This window comes from Bacillus rossius, chromosome 2 (assembly GCF_032445375.1).
Source record: "Bacillus rossius redtenbacheri isolate Brsri chromosome 2, Brsri_v3, whole genome shotgun sequence".
Lineage (NCBI taxonomy): Eukaryota > Metazoa > Arthropoda > Insecta > Phasmatodea > Bacillidae > Bacillus > Bacillus rossius.
In genome coordinates, this window is record NC_086331.1 from 57,269,767 (window position 1) to 57,293,854 (window position 24,088).

The 24,088-nt window shown below is 38.5% G+C and overlaps 1 protein-coding gene across 3 annotated transcripts in view; it reads right to left on the bottom strand.

Moving 5' to 3' along the window:
- Positions 1 to 4,459: 4,459 nt before the first annotated feature.
- The window catches only part of LOC134529305 (max-binding protein MNT-like), a 233,690-nt gene continuing 214,061 nt past the window's right edge, over positions 4,460 to 24,088 (bottom strand). For 2 of the 3 annotated variants that reach the window (XM_063363213.1, XM_063363215.1), the window contains 2 exons: positions 10,175 to 10,368; positions 4,460 to 6,287 (listed from right to left, as the gene is read on the bottom strand). In XM_063363213.1, coding sequence (XP_063219283.1) covers positions 10,232 to 10,368 — 137 coding nt within the window. In that variant the 3' untranslated portion in view covers positions 4,460 to 6,287; positions 10,175 to 10,231. The remainder of the gene's footprint in view (positions 6,288 to 10,174; positions 10,369 to 24,088) is intronic. The other variant, XM_063363214.1, reaches the window with a different exon arrangement.

The window sequence follows — 24,088 nt, forward strand, 5'->3', positions numbered from 1 at the left end:
AATTTTTTCCCACTATAAGTATGTGTGATAAAACAAAAAGAAATAAGAATTTGTTTTTAAGTTTGAAGTGCCTCAAATATGAAGTCAGTGATATTAATTGTCACATGATTTATTCCGCTACTGTTTTAACGAGACAGTATTGCAAACTCTTTGAATACTTTTTACCTTTCAAAATGCATTATACTAGTGTTTGGCCGATTCCTAAAATATACCGATTCCGATTCCATTTTCGATTCATAAATTAACGGGTCGATTCTTCGAATCCGATTCCGATTCCTTAATTTTTATCTGATAATTTTTAACAGAGTAATATACTCAGAAAAAAAGGTTGTTTATAATTCTAAAAATGTGATTGAATTGAGTTTCATTTTCTGTGCATAAATTAACATTATATACAGCTTATATAATGTTAAAAAGCATTTTCATTACCCTCAAGTTACGCTACCTTGAATTTCTAGAACAATTTGGCCTTTTAACCTTGCATATAGTTAGACGAAACACATGTTCAAACACTGCCAATAATTAAAGATGTCTTATGACGTAAATTGTAAATAATGTTATAACCTAACCAACTTTAGATATGTACCTTACATTATCAACTCAATTTATTTATTGTAAAAAAAAAGAGGGCTTGTACGGTTAGGTTAAGAATTTTATTTTCAAGCACAACTAAATAATGATCCAAATAAAATGACAATATAACCTCGTTTTTACATATTTCAAGGGACCAGGGCCAAAAATAAATAAAAAGAGGGAAATGTAAAAATAAAACTTTATTATCTAATTATGATGGAAACAAATAAACACCACACTAAAATAAAATTACAGAGATGCTTACTTTTTAATATATTAAATAGAACTTAATTATCTCACTGAGTAAGAAAGATCTGTGCATGTTTAAGCATCTCAAAATTTCCACATTTTATGGTGAGATTATTGTACACAAAATATTTAAACTCTTCAAATAATCACATTTTAACATTTAATTCATTTCAGAAATTTATCGGAAACAATTCTGTTGAACTAACACGACTACTTTCAAAAGATTGTTTATGTTTAATAATAAACATTTACAAACGTTTCAGCAGAAATGTTTGGAAATTCAGATTTACCAACTGCCTTTCCAAAATATTTCTAATGTAAAACGAGCATTGCTAAAACGCACAAGAACGCTGATTTACAGCAATTTGGTTATGTTGCTTTAAACTTATTTTAATATGGTCGCAGTAATCCACTGTAAATTTTAGTAAAATCTCATTAAAAAGTTATTTTATTTATAATTCTTTAAAGTTTAAAGTGCAGAGATGTAAAACATCTTAATTTTCACGTTCACGTCACCAAAGATTTGGTTCATGGCCGTATGGTTTATCATGGCAAGTAGTACAAACAAAAAATTAGGTTGTTTACAATGGCAAACGTAGCTGCCATGATCAAATAGTTAACGTTTCGTAAATAAAATTTACATTATTTTCTTTAAACATTGATGGTTTTGTCTAATTTTTTTGAAGGTTCACTATTAAATGCAGTGCTGCAGCAACGTAATTTCCGAAAAATGCTTTCGCTTAAAGCGGGAAAGTAGATACTGCATTTGTACTGTGGGGAAAATGGCGATGCAAGTAAATAAATACGTTTATCACAGAAATTCGTAAATCTCAGTTCCGTAAAAAAGATTTTATTATGTAGTTTAAAAATTAAATTTGCATACATTTTAATATTTTCTTACGTTGCGTAGATGTATTTAGCAAACTTACAAAAACAATGCAGGAATTGGTCATGGTAGATTCCAAAACCATTGTATTCTTAAACCCGCAATTATGGTGGAATCGGTGGAACCGACCGATTCCGGAATCGGAATCGACCCATCACTATATAATACTGTTTGTGTTTGATTATACAGTCCCGTTAATAATCTTAACTGGGTTTTTATATTGCACAAATAATTAACCTCAACAATGAATGTTGAAAGAACAACAAACACACAAGGTATCTATGTCTAATATTCGTTATCAAATGTATAGTCATTATTTTGAAGTGTTAGTATTCAAAGTCGAATTGAATATGAATAATAAAATATTTGTATTAAAAACACGGTGACTGAGAATAACATTGAAGAAAATATTAAATAACATTTTACTGTTTTACAGTTTGTAGTGGATTTTTTTGGTACATTATGGATAGTAAACTCTGAAACAAGACTTAATTCTTTTATTCAATTAAAATTAAAGCTTACATCCAATTACAAAACTTTGAATGCCAGAACTTTTAACAGTGATAAATTTTATACACAAACTGTGTCTGAAATTTAATAACTTAAGTGACTGTCATGATGCCATATCTATAATAAAAATTTTCACAAAAGTCAGAAACCGATTTTTATTCTTTCCTTACAAGAATAAATTTGGAATAAATGAAAATATTTTTTTTAATTAATCTCATCATTTCACATACAAAAGGAGCCTGTATAACATGCTTAGTGTAACACAAAAACAAAGTATGTCCACCACTATAAAAACAACAAACATAAATTGTTGTGATAATGTGTGTGACACTACCATAAGTAATAATGCAGGTTCCTTTTACATTAACCAAAATTTTGCTAAGCTAGAAGAGTGGATCTTGTGTGACAAGTATACTGCAGAAAATAAGCTAAATATGAAAGTAATAAAGTAAAATTGACTGTGAAATTAAAAAAAACTGGTGCATGACTGGTGTTTAATACTTCAGAAGAAATAATCAGGAGGTATGGAAGCAAAAGCATACATACGGTTTTTGGGTGCATTTAAAGTAACTTAGAGCTGCAAATATGGTAGAAAGAACATGCAATACATGATAAATATATAACTGTCAAATCTTAATCTAATTATATTTAAAATTTACATGATGTAACTTTTCTATTATTTTTTCATATTCCAAGAGAAGAATTCCCCACCCCCTCCCCCCTTATTCTAATTTTGACTTGATATGGTCATACTATACATGTAATGTAACTGACCAAATCTCCCTTGAGCTAGCTTTCCATCTATGTTCTTGAGAGGTAACAAGCAAATTTCACACAAGTTTTCTCAATTTAAAAAAAATTTCTATCTTACATGTAGAACTAGAAAAACTTAACAAAGTTTCTTAAAACTATAGAAATTTGGAACCCACTGTGGAGTGTTTCTCAAAGATTTTTATGTGGTGTGTGTGTGTGTGTGTGTGTGTGTGTGTGTGTGTGTGTGTGTGTGTGTGTGTGTGTGTGTGTGTGTGTGTGTGTGTGTGTGTGTGTGTGTGTGTGTGTGTGTGTGTGTGTGTGTGTGTGTGTGTGTGTGTGTGTGTGTGTGTGTGTGTGTGTGTGTGTGTGTGTGTGTGTGTGTGTGTGTGTGTGTGTGTGTGTGTGTGTGTGTGTGTGTGTGTGTGTGTGTGTGTGTGTGTGTGTGTGTGTGTGTGTGTGTGTGTGTGTGTGTGTGTGTGTGTGTGTGTGTGTGTGTGTGTGTGTGTGTGTGTGTGTGTGTGTGTGTGTGTGTGTGTGTGTGTGTGTGTGTGTGTGTGTGTGTGTGTGTGTGTGTGTGTGTGTGTGTGTGTGTGTGTGTGTGTGTGTGTGTGTGTGTGTGTGTGTGTGTGTGTGTGTGTGTGTGTGTGTGTGTGTGTGTGTGTGTGTGTGTGTGTGTGTGTGTGTGTGTGTGTGTGTGTGTGTGTGTGTGTGTGTGTGTGTGTGTGTGTGTGTGTGTGTGTGTGTGTGTGTGTGTGTGTGTGTGTGTGTGTGTGTGTGTGTGTGTGTGTGTGTGTGTGTGTGTGTGTGTGTGTGTGTGTGTGTGTGTGTGTGTGTGTGTGTGTGTGTGTGTGTGTGTGTGTGTGTGTGTGTGTGTGTGTGTGTGTGTGTGTGTGTGTGTGTGTGTGTGTGTGTGTGTGTGTGTGTGTGTGTGTGTGTGTGTGTGTGTGTGTGTGTGTGTGTGTGTGTGTGTGTGTGTGTGTGTGTGTGTGTGTGTGTGTGTGTGTGTGTGTGTGTGTGTGTGTGTGTGTGTGTGTGTGTGTGTGTGTGTGTGTGTGTGTGTGTGTGTGTGTGTGTGTGTGTGTGTGTGTGTGTGTGTGTGTGTGTGTGTGTGTGTGTGTGTGTGTGTGTGTGTGTGTGTGTGTGTGTGTGTGTGTGTGTGTGTGTGTGTGTGTGTGTGTGTGTGTGTGTGTGTGTGTGTGTGTGTGTGTGTGTGTGTGTGTGTGTGTGTGTGTGTGTGTGTGTGTGTGTGTGTGTGTGTAAAATTTGTATTACTTATTTGACATATTTTTATCTACTTTTAGTGATCCTACCATTTGTTCACTTCTCCATAAAACCTGATTAAGCTTTAATACTGGTCTGAGTTGTGTCTGAGTATATCAGGATTCTTCTGTATTTTCTATATAAATACTTTGATTTGCTTTTAAAATTTTTTTCCATAACAAACAGTCATAATTTCATTTTAAAAGCCAAATTCAAAACAAAAATATATTGAAATTTTTTTATTATTTATCAACAAACTGGTAATATAAATATCAGTAAACAATTGTACAAAAATAAATGAATGCTAAATAGCAAAATTATCTTAATTTTACTCGTGTCAATTGTCTACACATTATATGTAATCTGATGATTATTACATTTTTCAATTGGTCAGATTTTGCAAAGTTATACATTCAAACATATAATAAACACAAACAAAAATTTTTGTATGCTGAAGTATGGCTATAGTTTACAGTCCAATATGGTTATGAAATTTTTTTTTAAAAGTAGGTTTAACCATAGATCAACAATTTACCATAAACTTTCTTACATTTATGATATTAGACATAAATGTATTTAAAACATTTGTTTGCATGATTATATACATATCTTGAGGTAGCTTAGGGCATAACTTATTAATATAAATAACTGATTTTTTTATTTTGGGATGTCAAAACAATTAGAATGTGATTTTGACATTTTATTGGATAATCTATTTTACTTGAAAAATGTCAAATATTGTGGAAAAGAACATTACACATAATATCAACAAGTTAAATTGTTTGAAAAAAAATCTGAAATTAATTTTTTTTTTTCAGTTTAACATTCAATTCACTATAGTTGCTAGTACCACAGTACACATCATAACCCAGAACAAAAACCATGCAATGCAAATGTTCAATAAGGAAAAATACAGTGCATATTCTTGAACAGTGTATATACAAGCTGTGAACAAAATGTAATATTAAAAAAAAAGAACATAAAAAATATGCTATAAGCAATTCCCAGCATTATTCAGCCCAAAAAAAATGAGAATATGCAAGAAACAATTTAATACAATAACACAGGACTGATCCTGTTGTTAGTACGCAGGAATGATGGTTTATCATTATTAAATGCCAAAATATACCACGTAATGAGTAACCTTATTGCAAGTGTTTTTTCTGGCTACTTGTAGGTATCAATGCAATAATGAATTATTTTCCTGCACTTAACTGCTGCAGTCACATGCACTTTATGCACAATTTTGTTTATCATCACAATCAGTAGTATACTATAACACACAGCTCATTTAAATAATTACATAAATAATACATACAAAGACAACACAAAATTTACTAAATAAATTTTAACCATTTTAATAAAATATATCTGTAACATTCATGCTTGTATTCTGCAGAATACACAAATTTCGTACACTTTGAACGAGAATGTCTAACACAATGATTTATATATTTCTTAGATGAGCATTGCCAAACTAGTCTTATAACACTGGATAAGCACCACAATCAACTTCTTACAGATTAACAGGAAAATAACTTCTGATTTCACTTCTTTTCACAGATTTGACTCTCACAAACATATCAAAAATATGAGAAAACCAAATATAAATTATAATACACTGCCATTAAAAGGAAAGTATTTACATGATCAACAAATTACACTTTGTGAGTGTAACTATAACAAAGAATTAGTGAAGAGTATGTTTATTTCACAAATAAAAAGAAGTTTCATCTATCTTTGCTTATTTACACATGAACTTCATCCTTTCTGAACCACAACAATGAAACAATCTGAGACTCATCAACATCAAACAGTCACTTCATTATGTTCCATGGAAACTAACAGTTCAAATTCACTCACAATTATTAAAATACTTGATGCCAAGGAAGAAGTGGAAGAATTCTCAGGAGGGAAGTTTGGTGGTAGCTACAGAGAAGTGGATGTGCTGCCAGTAATTTTTGTCATCACTACTAGGCTTGACTGAGCTGCCATATTCAGGTACTGGGAGGACATCGAAGGCATTGTCCACTAACTTGAGCATCGGTGTCAGTATCTGCAGACACACACATGGAGATCTATACTCATTACATTATTTTAACTTTTTAATTAATTTTATTTGAACTTTAGGAGCTGGCCAACAGATTGATGCCAATTACTGCCCAGCATCCTGAAAAGCAGGAAATATGAAACACAAATCTCGAGTAACTGCACTAGCATTTGCATAACAAGACATATTTAGATTCACAGAGTAACACAACAGCGTAATTTCTAGTACCGTGGTTTTTGAAATGTAAGATGTGGTCAACTTTTCAGGAATTAAATTAGAAAATAATGTTGCACCATCATATTAGACGTGAGGCCCTTTGGTCTTTGGTGCCAAGTTTTTTGACACCATCACCCTATCAGGTACATAATCATAAAACTTCTGAAAAAGTACAACACACAATTATGATTAGCACAACATTTCTATCATACAATTTGCATTAATATCGCATTTAGGAACAAAACTATTTTGAAGTGCAGACAATAAAACACAAAAGAAATAAATAAGTATTGTGTGCATTTTAAAATTAGGAAAACATGTGCATTAATTTGCTTTTCTTTCAGACTTGTAGGCAGTTCAAAGTAATGGAACATACCCCCGATTCACTCACCATATTCTTTTCTATGTATATTGGCAATCCTAGTTTGTAGGGAGAGAATAAATATTTGCAAATGGAAACTTTTTCTACTGCAAAATATTAAATAAAAGTGACTCAAACACCACGAGGATTGAAATTATATATGTATTAATATGTACTTGGGTGGTCAAGATTATATATACATGTTTGCTTATTTTAAGGTTATGGTTACTCAGACCTTTCTTGGTACACGATGTATGTTTTTGGTGAGCAGTTTTTAAGAATAAAACCTGGGCTTATATTTGGGAAATTAAGGTAAAAGCACTGGTTACACGATTGAGACCCAAGTTGTCACTATTAAATTCCCTAACTGTAATGTAAATAATGATTGGTGGTATTCTTATCATAATGCTTATGTTATTTCCTGGCTCATTTTCCAGTTACAATGCTATAACTATGATTACATGCCAACCAAAAGAAGTAAAAAAAATTAGGAACTCTTTCTTGCCAAATTCACATGTAAATAAATGTACATGTTTTCTGCTGACTTGCTGAGAGTTATGACAAAATTAATAACAACACCATCCCTCTGGTTGCAACTGCCTCCGACAAACCATTTCAGATTAAAACTCACATAAATATTTCCCTGGAAATTATACAATTAGGCCTGTGTGAATACCATGTTTTATCGCATAATCGTCGCACATTTTATACTAAAAAAAAATTTGAAAAGTAGGGGTGGGACGTTTATGAAAAAAAAAAAAAATTTTGTTTGGTAAAGTAATTTATAAAAGCAAAACCCATTCATAGAAAGTACGTTTAATTAAAAAGTGGAGTGTACAAGAGCACGCCAAACAATTTTAATTAATAACCTTTCTTCAACTTTAAATAGAAAAACAAAATCTGTGACCCGAATGCGAGCCTGAACTAACATATAACTATCGTCGTAGTACACACCACAGTGTGCAGGCCATCAAATGTAGTTGACTCGGCACTCATGAATCGGCGAGATATCGATATTCGACTACGTTTGCGCGCTCTATACGGGAAGCAACATAACCAAACATGAATGATGCCAACTAGCGCTGGCTACAATTTTATAAGCAGTACACCGCGGCGACTCAGACGAACAGATATAGCTTATAACGTTTAAAAATGTCTTTAAAAGAAAATTTACACATCAGACAACTTTGTATAATCCGTTAATTAAATAAGTGGTAATATCCATACAAATATTAGATTTATACTTTAAAAATACATTGTTTTATATGGAAAAGATAACTACACAAAGCGCTCGGAATCTAATAGCGGGATCAAAACCATCATGCGACGTTTACATGAGAGTTTTTTTTAATCCAAATTTTGACGCCCTAAAATAAGGGTGCGATGATTATGCGATAAAAGAGGGTATTATTATTTTTATTCAAATAAAATTTGCACACCGATATCAAAATATTCTCAAATATATAAAATTTTAAACAGCTTAAAAGTCATATTTTAAGGAATACTTGTACATGGTTTCGTGCAAAGGTAAAATATCAAGTTAATCATTTTAAATATTAAAAAACTACTACATAAGAAATATATTCCTTCAAATTTTTAAGGATCTTTTTGCAGTGGTTATTGTTTGCTTGTTTTCAACTAAAAAAATTTAAGCTTGCAGATTATCCTACCAGTCTGAATTAAAGCCAATCTGCTGTTTTCTATGCGTGTGTTGAATTAAAATATGGCTAATTATCTCGGGCTCATTGATATTATTTTTACTGGTATATACACATTTATATTGCGAAACAATCACTCAACCTCAAAGTTTCAATAGTTATTTCAGGTGATCTGCAACGAATTCAACACAAAACAATTCAAATGCAATATAATATTCCTTATTTTGAAATGTATATATTTGAAATTGATTTGAATATGAATAATAACTTATTCATTTTAATATTTTAAATTATGAATATTTATTCAGGCCTAGATACAATGCCTGGCACAATTCATAAGGCACAAATATTTTATATAGTAAGAGGGTGTCACCTATTATTTTAAGGAAGTGGAGGAAATATTATCATAGTTGGTTTCTATTATAAATGAAAATTGTAGTTTATTTTCCAATAGTTTTCAATATGAATATTTACTTTTATAAGCTTTTCTAGGAAATATCTTTTTAGGAACTAAGAATAGTTTTAGAAAAATTTGTATATATTCCATCTCAAATTTTACAAGGAATCACCTCACTAAATATTTACAGTAATTTTGCCAACCTGCAATGTACCATTTTATGCAAAAAGAATACCAAAGAATGAATACTGTAAAAAATAAAACAATTATTACTTTGTTGCAGAGCACTATCTAATAAACAGAGACAAGTTTTTATGGTTTTATTTTTAGGTCAATTTCATTCAGTGTGACTCAAAAAGTAGGTAAATTAACAAATGTAAAGGTTTTTTGGATTTTAAAGGAAATTAGTAGAAAATGTATTTGCAATACTGCTGAAGTAAAATGAAGTTTACCTGGTTGCTAACTACGAAAACACGTGAATTATGAAAATATGAGCTTATTTATAATCTATTTCACAAGAACAGAATTTCAAAAAAATTCACATTTTCTTTGTGAAATCGATCAGATTTTCTGTATTTTGCGGTTCGCAAAAATTTTGTGTATCAGTATTTGGAGTAGCCGGTTCTGGAAAATAAGGCAAATAAAAACTGAAGTGAAAAGTTGGCTAGGTTAGATAAAGTAATGTTAGCTGCATAAAAAAAAATTTTATTTCCATATTTTAAAAACATTTTATGTTTAATTATTGTAGCTGGCTTCATTTTCACTTCAGTATTAATTTTATAATTCGCCAGATGGCACTACACTCAATATTTTTCATTTATTCCTCTATGTATATTTCACATGTGAAAATTTTTTTTTCTAGTTTCATTTCAATTCTCATTATTACTATTTAAATTTCATAATCATATTCGAGAATAATTTGGTATTCGTATTCATTAAGAACTAAAAAAGCTGATATTCGCACACACAAGCCTACTTAATGGTGAGAACAAAAAAAATAATATTGTGCTCTATTATTCTAAAATAAAAGATCTGTACGACTGTTTAAGATGTACTATTTTCTTTCTGGTTTGCATTAAAAACAAAAACATTTTTAAAAAAAATTATGCTGTTTTTCTTTGTAACAGAAAATTTACTCTGGCACAAGTTAAACATTACGAAAATTGCACACTCAGCCATGGCTGTGAGTTCTTCAATTTTCACCTAAGAAAATGAGAAAAGCACTATACTTGCATGCATAAAATACAGGTATTGTACTAACTGAATGGTTAATGCTGATGGTAAGTGTATGGCTGGAGCTGATTGGCATTCAAAATCATCATGTTTGTGAACTGTGAGAGCCAATGGCTGAACCACAGCAACCAGAGATGAGACCAATTGCATGGTTGTGTTGGCCAGACTTGTTATCAGAGGTGCCCAGTTGCAACCGCAGCTCACATGTGGAACGCACGCCTCCTGCAGTCAACAACAATCACATAATGAATTAAATTTTTTAAAGGAGTAACATTCGGCATCAGTCATCCTGTGTAATTATACAAGATACTTCATTTTTCTGGTTAGAAGTAGATATAATAAAAATACTGTAACACTGAAAAGAAAATCAATATACAGCATAACACCGTAATGCTAGGTGAAAAACAAAATGCAAAGAAATTCACCTGAATGGCTTACATTTATCTAATTAGAATGAAAAATTCTGTTCAAAAATTAGTTTAGACTTTCATTTAGAAAATTTAAACAATTATATACTATATACATAACTTATTTATAGTTTATAGAGAATGGCTTTTTTCTTAAGTATATTGGAAATGTAAAAAAGAGAAAGAAAAACTTAGCTTAAAAACTTTCACATTTATAAATAAATAATTCTATATCTGATACCATACAAATGTGGCTAAAGGCCTACAGAGGAACATCACAAGGTACCTAATTCAAGAAGATTGGGCTCCAGCATTGCATATTAATTTTTTTAATTATATTGTATAAATCTTTAGGATAACAAATTATTATCACATAAACCAGTTGTTATATAAACTGTCATAATCTGCCAAGTATTAATATGGCAATTACTACCGTGTTTTATCGCATAATCGTCACACTGTTATTTTAGACCATCAAAATTTGGAAAAAAATTGCAGAATGTTTATCGTCCCGCTGTTAGATTCCAAGCGCTTTGTGTAGGTAGTAAAACATGACCTTGCCAAAGATCACAGGACAAAGAACTGTGCTACAGCACTCTGATTTCAAGTTGCCGTTTAGGCATTGTGGTAGTTAGAATGGGAAAAAACAGTAATTAAAATTAGAGTAAAACTCATTGAAGATATACCTGTAAAATATGATTTCCCATCCAATATAGTCAAAGAATGTTTCGGTCCGCCATTTGCTCTATAAGATGTACTTTCCCCCCAAAAAAAACAAAGTATTTTAAAGTTGAAAGTAGCGGCCTGGTGTTCAGAGCTGACAGATGTTGCGCGCATGCACTCAGTTGTATGATTATACAGTTGTTTTTATTACCAGTAGTGATTAATTTTCAACATTGATTCTTCGTTTTTTGACCAACCTGATTTTCTGGGGTTTTCATTACCCTATAATGAAGTTTGTACGTTAGGTTTATATCAAGATATCAACATGTTTAGATCACCCCCAAAGAAGACAGGAGTAAAGGAATCAGAAAAACAATAAACAGGAAGCATTGACCAACTCACAAAAGGACTTCAAAGCAAAAGTGAACTCCAAGCGTCAACTTCTAATATAGACGAGTTATTTAATTTTGTTAAATCACTTTGTGTAAAAGTTGATTAGCTTAGAAGTGAAAACTTAGTATTAAAAACAGCAGAGATGAAATATGAGTTTTTCAAACTCAATCAAAAATTGTCTCTGAAAAATGACTTGGTAAATTCATAAAGCCAAGTGCTCTTAAAACCCTCCAACAGTAAGAGAGCTGACCACGTCAAAATCCCGGGTGTCTCAGGTGACCGCAGCCAGTCCAGCCAGACCAACAACCAGACCAGTGACCTTGCAATGCAGCAGGATTCACGCAACGTCATGGGTTCAAACAAAAACAAACTATTTCTGGACAATGAAGGCTTTACAACATAGGCGCAAGGCTAGCAGGATTACTGTCGTAAAACATGATCAAGAACAAAAGAAAATGCCAACACAAGTTGGGATTAGAAATGTTTCTACACTAAAAATGGTATCCAAACCAGCATTCATAAGAACAAAAGCATTATTTGTTACTAGGTTTGACCCTTCCGTGGAAGAACAGGAAATGAACGATTATATTTCCAATGAATTTAATTTATCTCAAATAAAGGTAACCAAACTCCAAAAAAAATTTAATTCCTAAGAATCATTCCACAGCTCTGTTTTGGAGACTACACCAGGATCAATAATATAGTCTTCTGACCTAGTGGGTATTTAATTAGCCCATTTTATAGGAAGTTCCATCCAGATCAAATTGCATTCAATGTCTCAGCATTCAACTTCTCTGTATCAACTGATCCGATTGAAGCAAGAAAATCCAGCCCTCAACCATTAATTGCGTTTGTGGCTGCATCCACATCTACTACACCTGCATCAGCATCTAATCCATCTCGAGTATCTGGAGGAACACCTTAAACTTAACTGTTCTTTCTCCATCCAGTTTCTAAGAAAAGTCTTATTTTATATCAAAATGTCAGAGGTCTAAGATAGATCCAATCCATAGAATTTTTTTTAAAACCTTCTTAATTCTGACTATAACATAATCTGTTTACCTGAAACATGGTTCAATGAAAATAGTATAAACTCACATTATTTCTTAGATAAGTATTTTATATTTAGAAAAGGACAAAGACTCTCTTTTGACATTGAAAAATCACTGTGGTGGTGTTTTAATAGCAGTAAATAAACTTAAATCTTCATAAGTTGAGCTAATTAATATATTTTATTATCCGGGTGTTGAAGCAATCTAGATTTAGATTTAAAAAAAAATTAATCCATCCAAATTAGTTATTATTTGTCTATCTACTTACCTCTTGACACATATTCAAATACTTATTTATTATATCTTGAATATCTTGAAGATAAATTTTCTTCCTTTCAAGATGAATTACTGATACTAGGTGACTTCAACGTTCCTGGTATTGATTGGTCCAATTGCAACTTACAAGAGAACATCAATAGTAAGGCACAGAGTCTTCTCCATTTTTCTTCCAGCCTCAGTCTTTTCAAATACAATAATACTCAACCACCCAAAAATCTTTTAGATCTAATTTTTTCTAACTATTCGAACATTGAAGTGTCTCAAGCGGCTGATCCACTTGTAAAAGAAGATTTTTATCATTCAGTATTAATTATAAAATTAACTCTTGACTGTATACCTTATAAGTTTACTCCTTCCACTACTTTTCGAAATTATAAAAACTGTGATTATCTGGGTATCTTTAATTCCATAAGTAATAGTATTAATAAATATATTACTGTTGTTACAAAAAAGGCTACCAAATAACCTTGCTGGTTCTCTAGTGAATTAATTTCTCCTTTAAAAAAAAAAAAAATTCCCTGAACTATATAAACAGCAACATGTTCTATTACTCGCAATTCTCGTTATACAGGAAGCAAGTCCAATATCTTATTTAACGTGAAAAAATTAAATGGACCAGACAATTTAAAAACAAAGTAAGGATACAATCAAAAAGTTTTTGCACTTTGTGAAAATAATGAGAAATGGTTTGAAAAATATTCTCCTAAAGTGAATGATGATGTGACCACTAATCCTGTTTTACTATCTAATACCTTTGCTGAATACTTCTCTAATTGATATACATCTACTAACTACAAACAAAATTTATTGTACCCACTTTGTACCATTTCTGTTTTCATTATATCATCAGATCCCAAAAATTTTCTACGTTGTCCAGCCCAGACAGACTACCTCATTTCATTCTTAAAGGCTGTTTGCACATATTAATACCTCTCCTTAAACATTTATTTAACATGAGCTTGAAAAGTCAAACACTTCTTACCAAATTGAAAATCGCAAGGGTAGTACCCATCCACTAAAATGGTCCAATTAAATGCATCCAATCATCATCCTATATCTATTCTCAATGGTTTATCTAAAATATTCAAAAACATTATTTTTAAAATATTAAATTGACCTATTAAAAAAACTTTCACTTTACCAACATGGTTTTAAAACCAGTATGACCACAGCAACCAATCTTATTACTTTTATAAACCCCATTTGCTATGAATTAACAAACAGGGGTTAGGTAGATGTCTGTTACTTTGACCTTGCGAAGGCTTTTAAAAATGTAAATCAAGATATTTTAATCAGGAAACTATCTAATTTTGGTTTATGTAAAAATTTTGTAAACTGATTTTCAAACTACCTCTATAATAAATGTTTTTATGTATCTATTACCAACATTAATTCTTCACCTTTTAAGGTCTCATCTGTGGTCCCTCAAGGCAGCACTAAAGTTTTAGTATTTTCATAGATAATATTTATAACGTACCAATACATTCCACTGATGTATAGTTTGAAAATGATTTTAAAATTTGTAGAAGTATTAACTCCATCAATGATCACTTATTAAATAATAAAAACTGACATACATGAAATTAATAATTGGTGCTTAATGAATCTAGAAGCTCTTAATACAAGCAAAACAATAATTATCACATTCACAAGGAAATATCCTGTAAAATATGAAAAAATTCTTAATAATAAAAAAAAATACAAAATCTTCTTCTATAAAAGATCTATGTATTCTAATAGACTCTAAATCATATCTCCATTTGCATGTATATTACTTAGTTACTAGTTCTAATAGAACATTAGCGTTAATCAAATAAACCTTTGACGTCAGTCGGGGCTTTGCCTCATAAGCCTGGTCCGACTCCACTGTCCAGTTCCCCTCCTTCCTGCCATTTGTACCGCCAACGTATGTAGACGTGCATGTGTTCAAATTGCGCGCCACAGACTACCGCAAGAGGGCGCTTAGTGGCAGTGCAACGTCACCCAAAAACCAATAACAACAATTATTAATTAAATGTTAATATATAAAGTAGCTGATGTTAAGGTTCTGAGTCCGGATGAGGGATTGTATAAATTATAAGAGTGTTTTGTCTCTTCCTTAAAACTAACCCTTGGCGCGGGATCACAGAATAGAATAACGGTTTTGTTCCAGCGGGAAGCTGCCTGCTGCCCGCACGCAGAGCGCTGTTCACCCCAGTTCCTCTTCGTCATCGGCCGAGGCCAGACGTGCGCGGAGTCATCAGAGACGTGTGGCCCAGTGTCACAAACCCCGTGGTATCCGTGTATGTTAATCAGTGTGGCGTGCCCCATGCCCCGAGCGGGCTAGGTCTTAAGTAAATAAGCTTGATTAATTAGAGGAATAATATCTCACCTCGCGGGATCACAGAATAGAATAACGGTTTTGTTCCAGCGGGAAGCTGCCTGCTGCCCGCACGCAGAGCGCTGTTCACCCCAGTTCCTCTTCGTCATCGGCCGAGGCCAGACGTGCGCGGAGTCATCAGAGACGTGTGGCCCCGTGTCACCAACCCCGTGGTATCCGTGTATGTTAATCAGTGTGGCGTGCCCCATGCCCGAGCGGGCTAGGTCTTAAGTAAATAAGCTTGATTAATTAGAGGAATAATATCTCACCTCACACGGGCCACGTAACGCCCTGACCGGGAGTCTCAGCCGGGTCCACTTGCCCACTCACGTAGTGGCGCCCACTACAAACAGCCTCGGGTAAGCAGTTATGTCCTCAAATGGCACCTATGAGCGTGGGGCGAGATATAACATCTTCCGCGAATACCACACCTGTACAAGCAAACGAGTGAGATAGACGGTTGTGTACCGGAACGCGAGGACCAGTGGAGACGGCAGCAGGAGGAACGGGACCGGCCAACCATGTGACCGGCCGAGCGCGCGCGTTGCCAGGAATTCCGCACTGAGCGACCACGTGACCACAATCCTGGCACGCCATGTCGGACAATCACGGAAAAACACCAACCCGGGCGTGATTCAGGCAGGACAATACGAGGGACCACGCTACCATGAGCCAGCGGCGTAGGCTGAGTATCACGGACCGGAACACGGAAAGTGCACGGACGCAGAGTGTTACAGGACAATGCGGGAGGGTGGCTGGTGCCGGAACTGTCGGGCGTTCAAGCACACCGCGTGCTTTGCAAGGCTGAATTAACATCATACCAAGATGGGTAGTACACTTTCTAGTGGTGCCAGCATGCGAGACTGACGACACAGCAGACCTGTAGCCCGGTTATGACCAACCCCGATGAATGACGAGCCCGACTAATTCCTGTGGGACATGTTGAATTACCGGAGTTCGCCGGGAGGACCAGCGACGACCTGCGCGAAGTTCATGAAAACATGTCACGAACGGCTGGGCCGGTACGGAGTGCCAGAGGGCGAGTAGGCAGACAGAGTGGGCAACGCACTCAAAGATGACGCGAATACGTGGTGGCAAATCGTGGAGTACGACATTCAGTGACCAGAGTTCTCGAGGCGGTTTTAAGCATGTTTTACGGACGTCAAGGCTGAAATGCGGGTACGGACAGAGTTACATTGCCTCGAGCAAGGTCTGACTGAAACGGCCGAGGCGTTCGTTGTAAAAAAGGTGCGACTATACAAGCGGCTGTTCCCAGAAGGCGAGCGGACGGAGATGATGGAGCGGATAGAGTTGATGCGCCCGGAACTCCGCCCCTATCTGTGCTTGATGACACTGCAACCAGCGGAGGAGTTCATCAAACACTCCCGCGCCGTGGAGCAAGACCTGAGAGCCGTAAAACCATTTAAGGTCAACCCCACACCGACTGCTAAGCAGGAGGACGCAACACCGGCCGACATCAAAGCGCTGCTGCCCTATGTCGTGCCTGCCCGCGACAACAAGCGCAACGAGACCAGCCAGGGCAGCCGCTCTCCACCGGCGTGACGGAGACAGAACATTGGCGACGGCCTGCCACCTCAGTGCCACGTGCCACACGTGCCCAGTGGGTTCGCTGCACTGGCACATGGACTGCCCGGTGCGAAAAAAATTCAGGCCAGACTTCATGGCGCGGCAGCAGTCAGAAAACGAACGGTGGGGGGCAGCTAGCTAAGTCAGCCCTCCCCCCCGACGCACCGGACAACAACAGACCAACCACATCGGGGCCCCTCCTGGGCCACGTGGGCACGGCTGCTGAACTACTGAGGATTCCAATGGTTGTCAACGGGTGCAATGTCCAAGCGCTCGTCGACACCGCCACCAGCCACAACTGTGTCGCGGCACGAGTGGTCCATCACACCAGGTTCGAGTCCCGGCCGGGCCAACTTCAGCTGACCACAACGGGAGATGCCTGTCACACCCAGGGCGTCGCGACGCTGGACGTAGACGTGCGGGATAAACAATCGACCACAACTGCTTTGGTGGTGGATCACCTGCGGGACGACGACATCCTGGGGCTGCCATGGCTCTATGAGCAGCACGCAGCAATCGACGTCCGAACCGGGTGTGTACACATCGGCACCCAGGGGCGGCGGACTATCTATGGACTGGGGCGGCCCGCACCACCAACTGTAAAACAGGTCAGTCTCGACGAATTCCAGCACAGTGTTCTCCCGAGTTCCGTGCTGCCATCCAGGTTGCCCTTGACCAACATTGTAGTGTGTTTGCATCCGCTGACTCGCTAAAACGTACCACCATAGCGGAACATGCCATCCCTACCCATCCACACGAGCCAATGTTTATCCCACCCGGTAGCTACGGGACGGCATAATCGAGCCAAGTGAGTCTCCCTACAACTACCAAGTAGTACTAGCGGAAAAGAAGGACAGAAAATTACGTTTTTGCGTGGCCTTTAAACCTATCAACAACATAACAGTCAATGCCCCGCCCCCATTGTTAAACATCGCCGATACTCTAGGCGGACTGGGTAATGCAAAAATTTTGTCGTCCCTCATCTCAAACCCGGGTATTGGCAAGGGTCGATACAACCAGAAGACCAACCTAAGACAGCGTTCACGACCCTGGACGGCCGTAGGTTTCAGTTTTGTGCAATGTCATTTGGCCTTCAAGACGAACTTGCGACATTCCAGAGTATGACGCGAGTCTTAGATAATTATTTGGGTAAATTAGCAGCTGCCTACTTGGACGATATAATTATATGGTCACAGACATGGGAGGAGCACGCACACCACCTAGCGTTAGTCCTGGAGCGTTTTGCCGGACACGGACTCACGTGCAACCGTGAGAAGTGCCACTTGGGCACTACAGAACTGGATTTCCTAGGCTTAGTCGCAAACGCGGAGGGAAACCGGCCAACTGACAAACAGCTGGGCGTAATTGTCAACAAGGACCCCCCACGCCCGCGCAAGCAGCTTCAGAAATTCCTTGGACTAGCCAACTGGCTGCAGGCGTTTATCCCGGAATTCTCCATTGTAGCTGCCCCTCTGACAGAACAGCTGTCACCCAAGAGACCGTTCCGGTGGACCGCGGAAACCCAACACGCCTTTGACGATTTTAAGTGTCGGTTCCAGCAGTGCCACTTGCTAGCCCGCCTAGACCCGAACAAACCGCTAGTGTTACAAACAGATGCGAGCCAGGAGGGGATAGGCGCCATACTGCTCAACTTGGGGAGAACAACGAACCCCGATGATAGAGTACGCCAACGCCAAGTTCGGCGATGTCGAGCGGCGCTATAGTGTGAATGAGCGCGAATGTCTAGGCGTGGTTTGGGCCCTCAGTCGCTACCGCCCACACTTGGAAGGGCAGTGGTTCGTGTTAAGAACAGACAGCCAGTGTCTGAAATGGTTAGCAACCATGCAGGGGCGGCGATTGAAGCTTACCCGCTGGGCCATGCTACTACAGGCCCTGGATTTTGTAGTCGAACTTGTGCCGGGAAAGCAGAACGAGCTGGCGGACGAGCTGTCACGAAACTCCGATAACACGGTCACTGCGCGCGACAATGGTGAGTGGGAGGAGCTCTTACCGCCATCAAGCGAACAACCGCCCAACTGCTCACCTGCACTGCCGCCACACGCCACCATCTGTACGATCATCTCGGACACTACACCCGCTCTACCGCCAAGTGCCGAGTTGGACGACCTGGACGTGTATAAGCGAGCGACCCAACTCACGGAGGTCGACACACAAGGGCTAGTACGCCACTGCGGGGAGGAAGCATGCGAGGGATACCGTGTCGTAGACGGGCTACTTCAAGCACGGCCTAGGGGGACTGACGGCCCGTGGCGGACCTTTACGCCCACCGCCACACGCTGGGAAGTGTTTAACATGTTACACATCAACCGGCTTGCCGGATACCCGGGTGTGGATCAGACGCGGTACGATGTCCGTGAGCTATTCTATTGGCCTGGGGTCAATAAGTTTGTACGAGATAGCGTACGTAGATACAGACATTGCCAGCGACACAAGACGTGCCGCACGAACGGAACCGCTCAACAGGTGCCCAGACAGCCGACGGAGCCTTTCTACATCGTCGCCCTGGATTTGATGGGACCGCACCCCCGGTCGACGCGAGGGAAGAAGTTCCTACTAGTGGTGACAGACTGCTACACACATTGGGTAGAAGCATTTCCCCTCTCAAAATCTCGCGCCGGTACCATCGCGCGTAGTTTGGAGGCAGAGTTTTTCCCGAAGTGGACGTACCCCCGTGTTATTTTGTCAGACAACGCCACCCAGTTTGCCGGACACCAATGGGCTAAGGTGGGAAGGAAGTGGCGAGTCATACTCCACACTACACCTGTATACCATCCCCGAGCAAATCCGACAGAGCGAAGGAATCAGCAGGAGATCAAGGCACAGCTGCGACTAAGGCTCTCAGACGACCACACCCTATAGGATACCCATATCCTAGACATATTGTATTGTATTCGGCGTCAGGTGAACGTCGCGACAGGCGAGACGCCAGCCACTATGGTCCAGGGGCGAAACCTCACTCTTCCCGGGGAGTACCACGTACGACAGCAACACCAGGTGGAGCCCGGAGTGGAAAGCCCTGCAGACAGACTGAGACGGCTGGCCAAGAGACACGACACAGCGTGGCGCAACCAGGTGACATACCAGGCGCAACGCACACCCAAGATGCGTACGCCCCCGGATCTGAACCCAGGACAGTTGGTTTATGCCCGTCTTCACCCACTCTCCTCCGGCCATCGCAACTTTTGCGCGAGGCTTGCACCCAAGTGGCTGGGCCCTGTGTCCGTGATCCGAGCAGGCTCCACGACGGCCACCATAAAACTGCCCTCTGGCCGAGCTGCGAAGTATCACCGAGATGACATCCGGATTGCACACGAATCAGGAGAGGGTGAGGAGGTAGAGGGGGCGGCGGAACCACTAGACAACGGACCAGTAACGCTCACACAGCCAGCGCGAGAGGGGGCAGGCGGCTACATCAACCCCGATAGACACCGACAGGCCATCGTTCCTAGGCTTCCCGGACGCAGCGGTAGGACCGGAAGCAAGTGTCTCCATAACGGAAGTACAGCCGAGATGACTGTTTGAAGATTGGGCGGGCGGGGACACATTCTTCCTAGGGTTCGACGGGGACACAGACAGCCCAGTGGGGAATAATATTGAACCTGAACATCTCACGTGTGAGCCGGGAGAAGTAGAGGGGCGGCGTGGGTCACCAGAGGGGCCACAGTGGCCCCTACACTATTCGTTGGCAGACTCCACAATTAGAATTAGAGTAGAAGAGCCCGCGGGAGACGAGTCTGAGCGGGAGGAACCAGCGGACTTGGCATCAGAGGCAACGCACCGCGGTACCATCTCCGGCCCCATCCAGCCACCAGACCACCCAGCTGTTGTACCATACAAACGGTAGACTACGGGCGCGTGACAGGAGTAGCCACGCCCACACCTTTAACAGCGGAAACGTGGTCGTCCCAGGCTACTTCGGAGGGGGGCAATTGAAGTCAGCCGGGGCTTCGCCTCATAAGCCTGGTCTGACTCCACTGTCCAGTTCCCCTCCTTCCCGGCATTTGTACCACCAACATATGTAGACGTGCGTGTGTTCAAATTGCGCGCCACGGACTACCGCAAGAGGGCGCTTAGCGGCAGTACAACGTCACTCAAAAACCAATAACAACAAATATTATTTAAATGTTAATATATAAAGTAGCTGATGTTAAGGTTCTGAGTCAGGATGAGGGATTGTATAAATTATAAGAGTGTTTTGTCTATTCCTTAAAACTAACCCTTGGCGCGGGATCACAGAATAAAATAACGGTTTTGTTCCAGCGGGAAGCTGCCTGCTGCCCGCACGCAGAGCGCTGTTCACCCCAGTTCCTCTTCAAAATCGGCAGAGGCCAGACGTGCGCGGAGTCATCAGAGACGTGTGGCCCCGTGTCACCAACCCCGTTATCCGTGTATGTTAATCTGTGTGGTGTGCCCGACGCCTAGAGCCAGCCAGGTCTTAAGTAAATAAGCTTGATTAATTAGAGGACTAATATCTCACCTCACACGGGCCACGTAACTAACGCCCTGACCGGGAGTCTTAGCCGGGTCCATGAGCCCACTCACGTGGTGGTGGCCACTACAAACAGCCTCGGGTAAGTAGCTATGTCCTCACCACCTATGCAACAAACAATGACTATCTTCTTTTTTCTTTATTTATCACTAAATAGATACAAAGTGAAATATTGTTCAGTTATTTGGAATCCTATCAATTCATCTGAGAGTAATAAATTAGAATCTATTCAAAATAAATTATGTAAAATAATCAATCTTAAAAAGTTTTCTCTATCTAATTATATTCTCTATCTGATCGCTGTATTTATTTATTAAAAAATTGTTATTGTTCAAAATTAAATTGTAAGTAAATTCTTGATAATACTGGAATTAAAAGAGTTCCTTAATTTAAGAGCCGTTTAACATCTTCCCTCTGTACAGATCATAAAAAAGAATGATATAATTCTTAGACTTATCTCCAATTTCAATAACATTGTTAATCGTAAAACTTAATTATCTTGTCAATATTTGCTAGACTGAAATTTTTCTTACTTACTTTGTTTTACCTATTCATTTGTAACTATTTTATGTATTTCAGTTTGGTTTCTGATAGATTTTAGCATTTTTATTTTCATTATTATCACCTTTTGTAAATGTTTGTCTTTTTTTATGTTATTTTGTATTTATTGTTATTTTCTGTCTGATTGTTTAATGTGTATGTGTTGTTATCATTGCCAATCTATGGTACTCTGCCTTCATGTGTTACATTTGCAGATGTCTTTCCTCTATGAACAGGCAGGGGTGGGAGTCCATGCATTTGCAGTGATAGCTGTGATAGCTGTGATATCTGTGACTTTGTCTGTATTGTGGCATGCCCATCATATAAGTCCAATGAGTGTTGGAGAGAGGAATCCACAAACCACACATGTTCAAGTAATGAAGGAATTTCCACTCTAAATGCCATCATTGCGAATTTTGAGATAATTATATTGAAATATGGTAGTGTTGAAGAAAAATTGTTTGCTTGGTATAAGCAAATTCAAGTATCGGAAGTATCCACTTGTGGTTTAAAAATGAAATTTGTTTACATCTCCATCGTTACAAGGTTCAAATACTGAAAAGTGCTAATTTGATATTTTATGCTTATAATGCTTTCCCGCTTATGTTTTTTTTCTATTGCCCCCTTGAGAAATGTTATAACAGGGTTACACTGTATCACTAAAACACACCACACCCAACATTTATGTTAAAGCTTACAGAATGATCAGATGTAGGTAGCATGTTTATTTTCATCAGCCCAGACATGCTTGTTGTGAACATTGAAACTCCCCTTTAATAAAAAAAGGACTTTTTCAGTGTTTAAAATTTAGGAAACAAATTGAGAAACAATTTACCGTACACCAATCACTCACTTCAAAATTGCGCGAATTAATTTACTGCAATGTTAATGTTATTGCCCCAGTCTTGAAAAGCACATATTTTAATTTCAGTTGGCACGAAACCACCACAGAAATAAAATAAATAAATAAATTGGGCATGATGCCACGAAGTCTGCTTCAATTCGGTAAATAACAGAAGTACCTTAGCATACAGTTAGCTATACGAGGGAGGAAGAGATGCACACATAGATATGACTATACTATCGGGTATTGTACAAACATCAGCTATGGCAAGTTCAGTTTTAGATATTTAGTGTAAAGGAAAAATGTTTTTATGTCGACGCGTATGCCGCCGGGTTGTACCGTATTCACCCGGCCACAGATCGGGCCGTGGTGAACTTCAGTCTAGCCAGTGGCAGGAAACTCGCACGCCGAAACACAATGCAACGTCTGCCCATTTGTCTGCCGGCAACTGTACGTGCGCACGCACCTGCAGTTGGAATCATAGTGGAATCATGGCTTCCAAGTAAGAGCGTAATGCATCGTGTTCAAGTATTTGAGTCAAAACTTAAGTATTACTGCATGCAGAATGCCATGAAGGCCAAACTTATGTTGGTCGCACTTTAGTTTTAAGCAGTTAACTATGCGCACAATTGTACGAAATAAGGATTATATCAAACGTTTATATAAGTCTGATGCTGTTGGTTGTACTAATGGGAATATATTTGACATTAGATACTTGAATAGAAATGAACAGATGATTCAGATGGAAAAAGGTTTTAAATAACTAGTGCAATGAAAAAAAATCACGGGCCTGACAGGATTGGTGTGAACCAAAACGGTGATACGTGAATAAGCAATTTAATTTTTTAAAAATTAAAAAATAAATATCCGGACGGTAATATCGGTTTCACTGCCAGTAAAGGATGGTTTGGAAAGTTCGTAGAAAGGTACACGACATGAGTTGAAAGTCACACCTGGGCGGGTAAGTCAACCAGCTGACTGACGATAACTATCTTCCATTACGCGGTGTCATATTTGGCATACAACATATTTGATGGTAGGCTTATAAAGATAAAAGGTGTGACATATTTATCATTCAGCATTATTCTAAGCATTTATATTATGTAAAGAATTATTCTCTACACATTTTGGAACACAATAAGTAAATTAGCCTAGCTACTTATGGAGACAAATGCTTCAAAATACGGAATTTTGAATAACACAAACATTTTTAGGAACGTATTTGTCATGCTAAGTGAGTGATTGGTGTAGTGTGTTCTGGCCAGATGACTTTTCTGTAAGTTAATAGTTTTCCATGGAAAATTGATA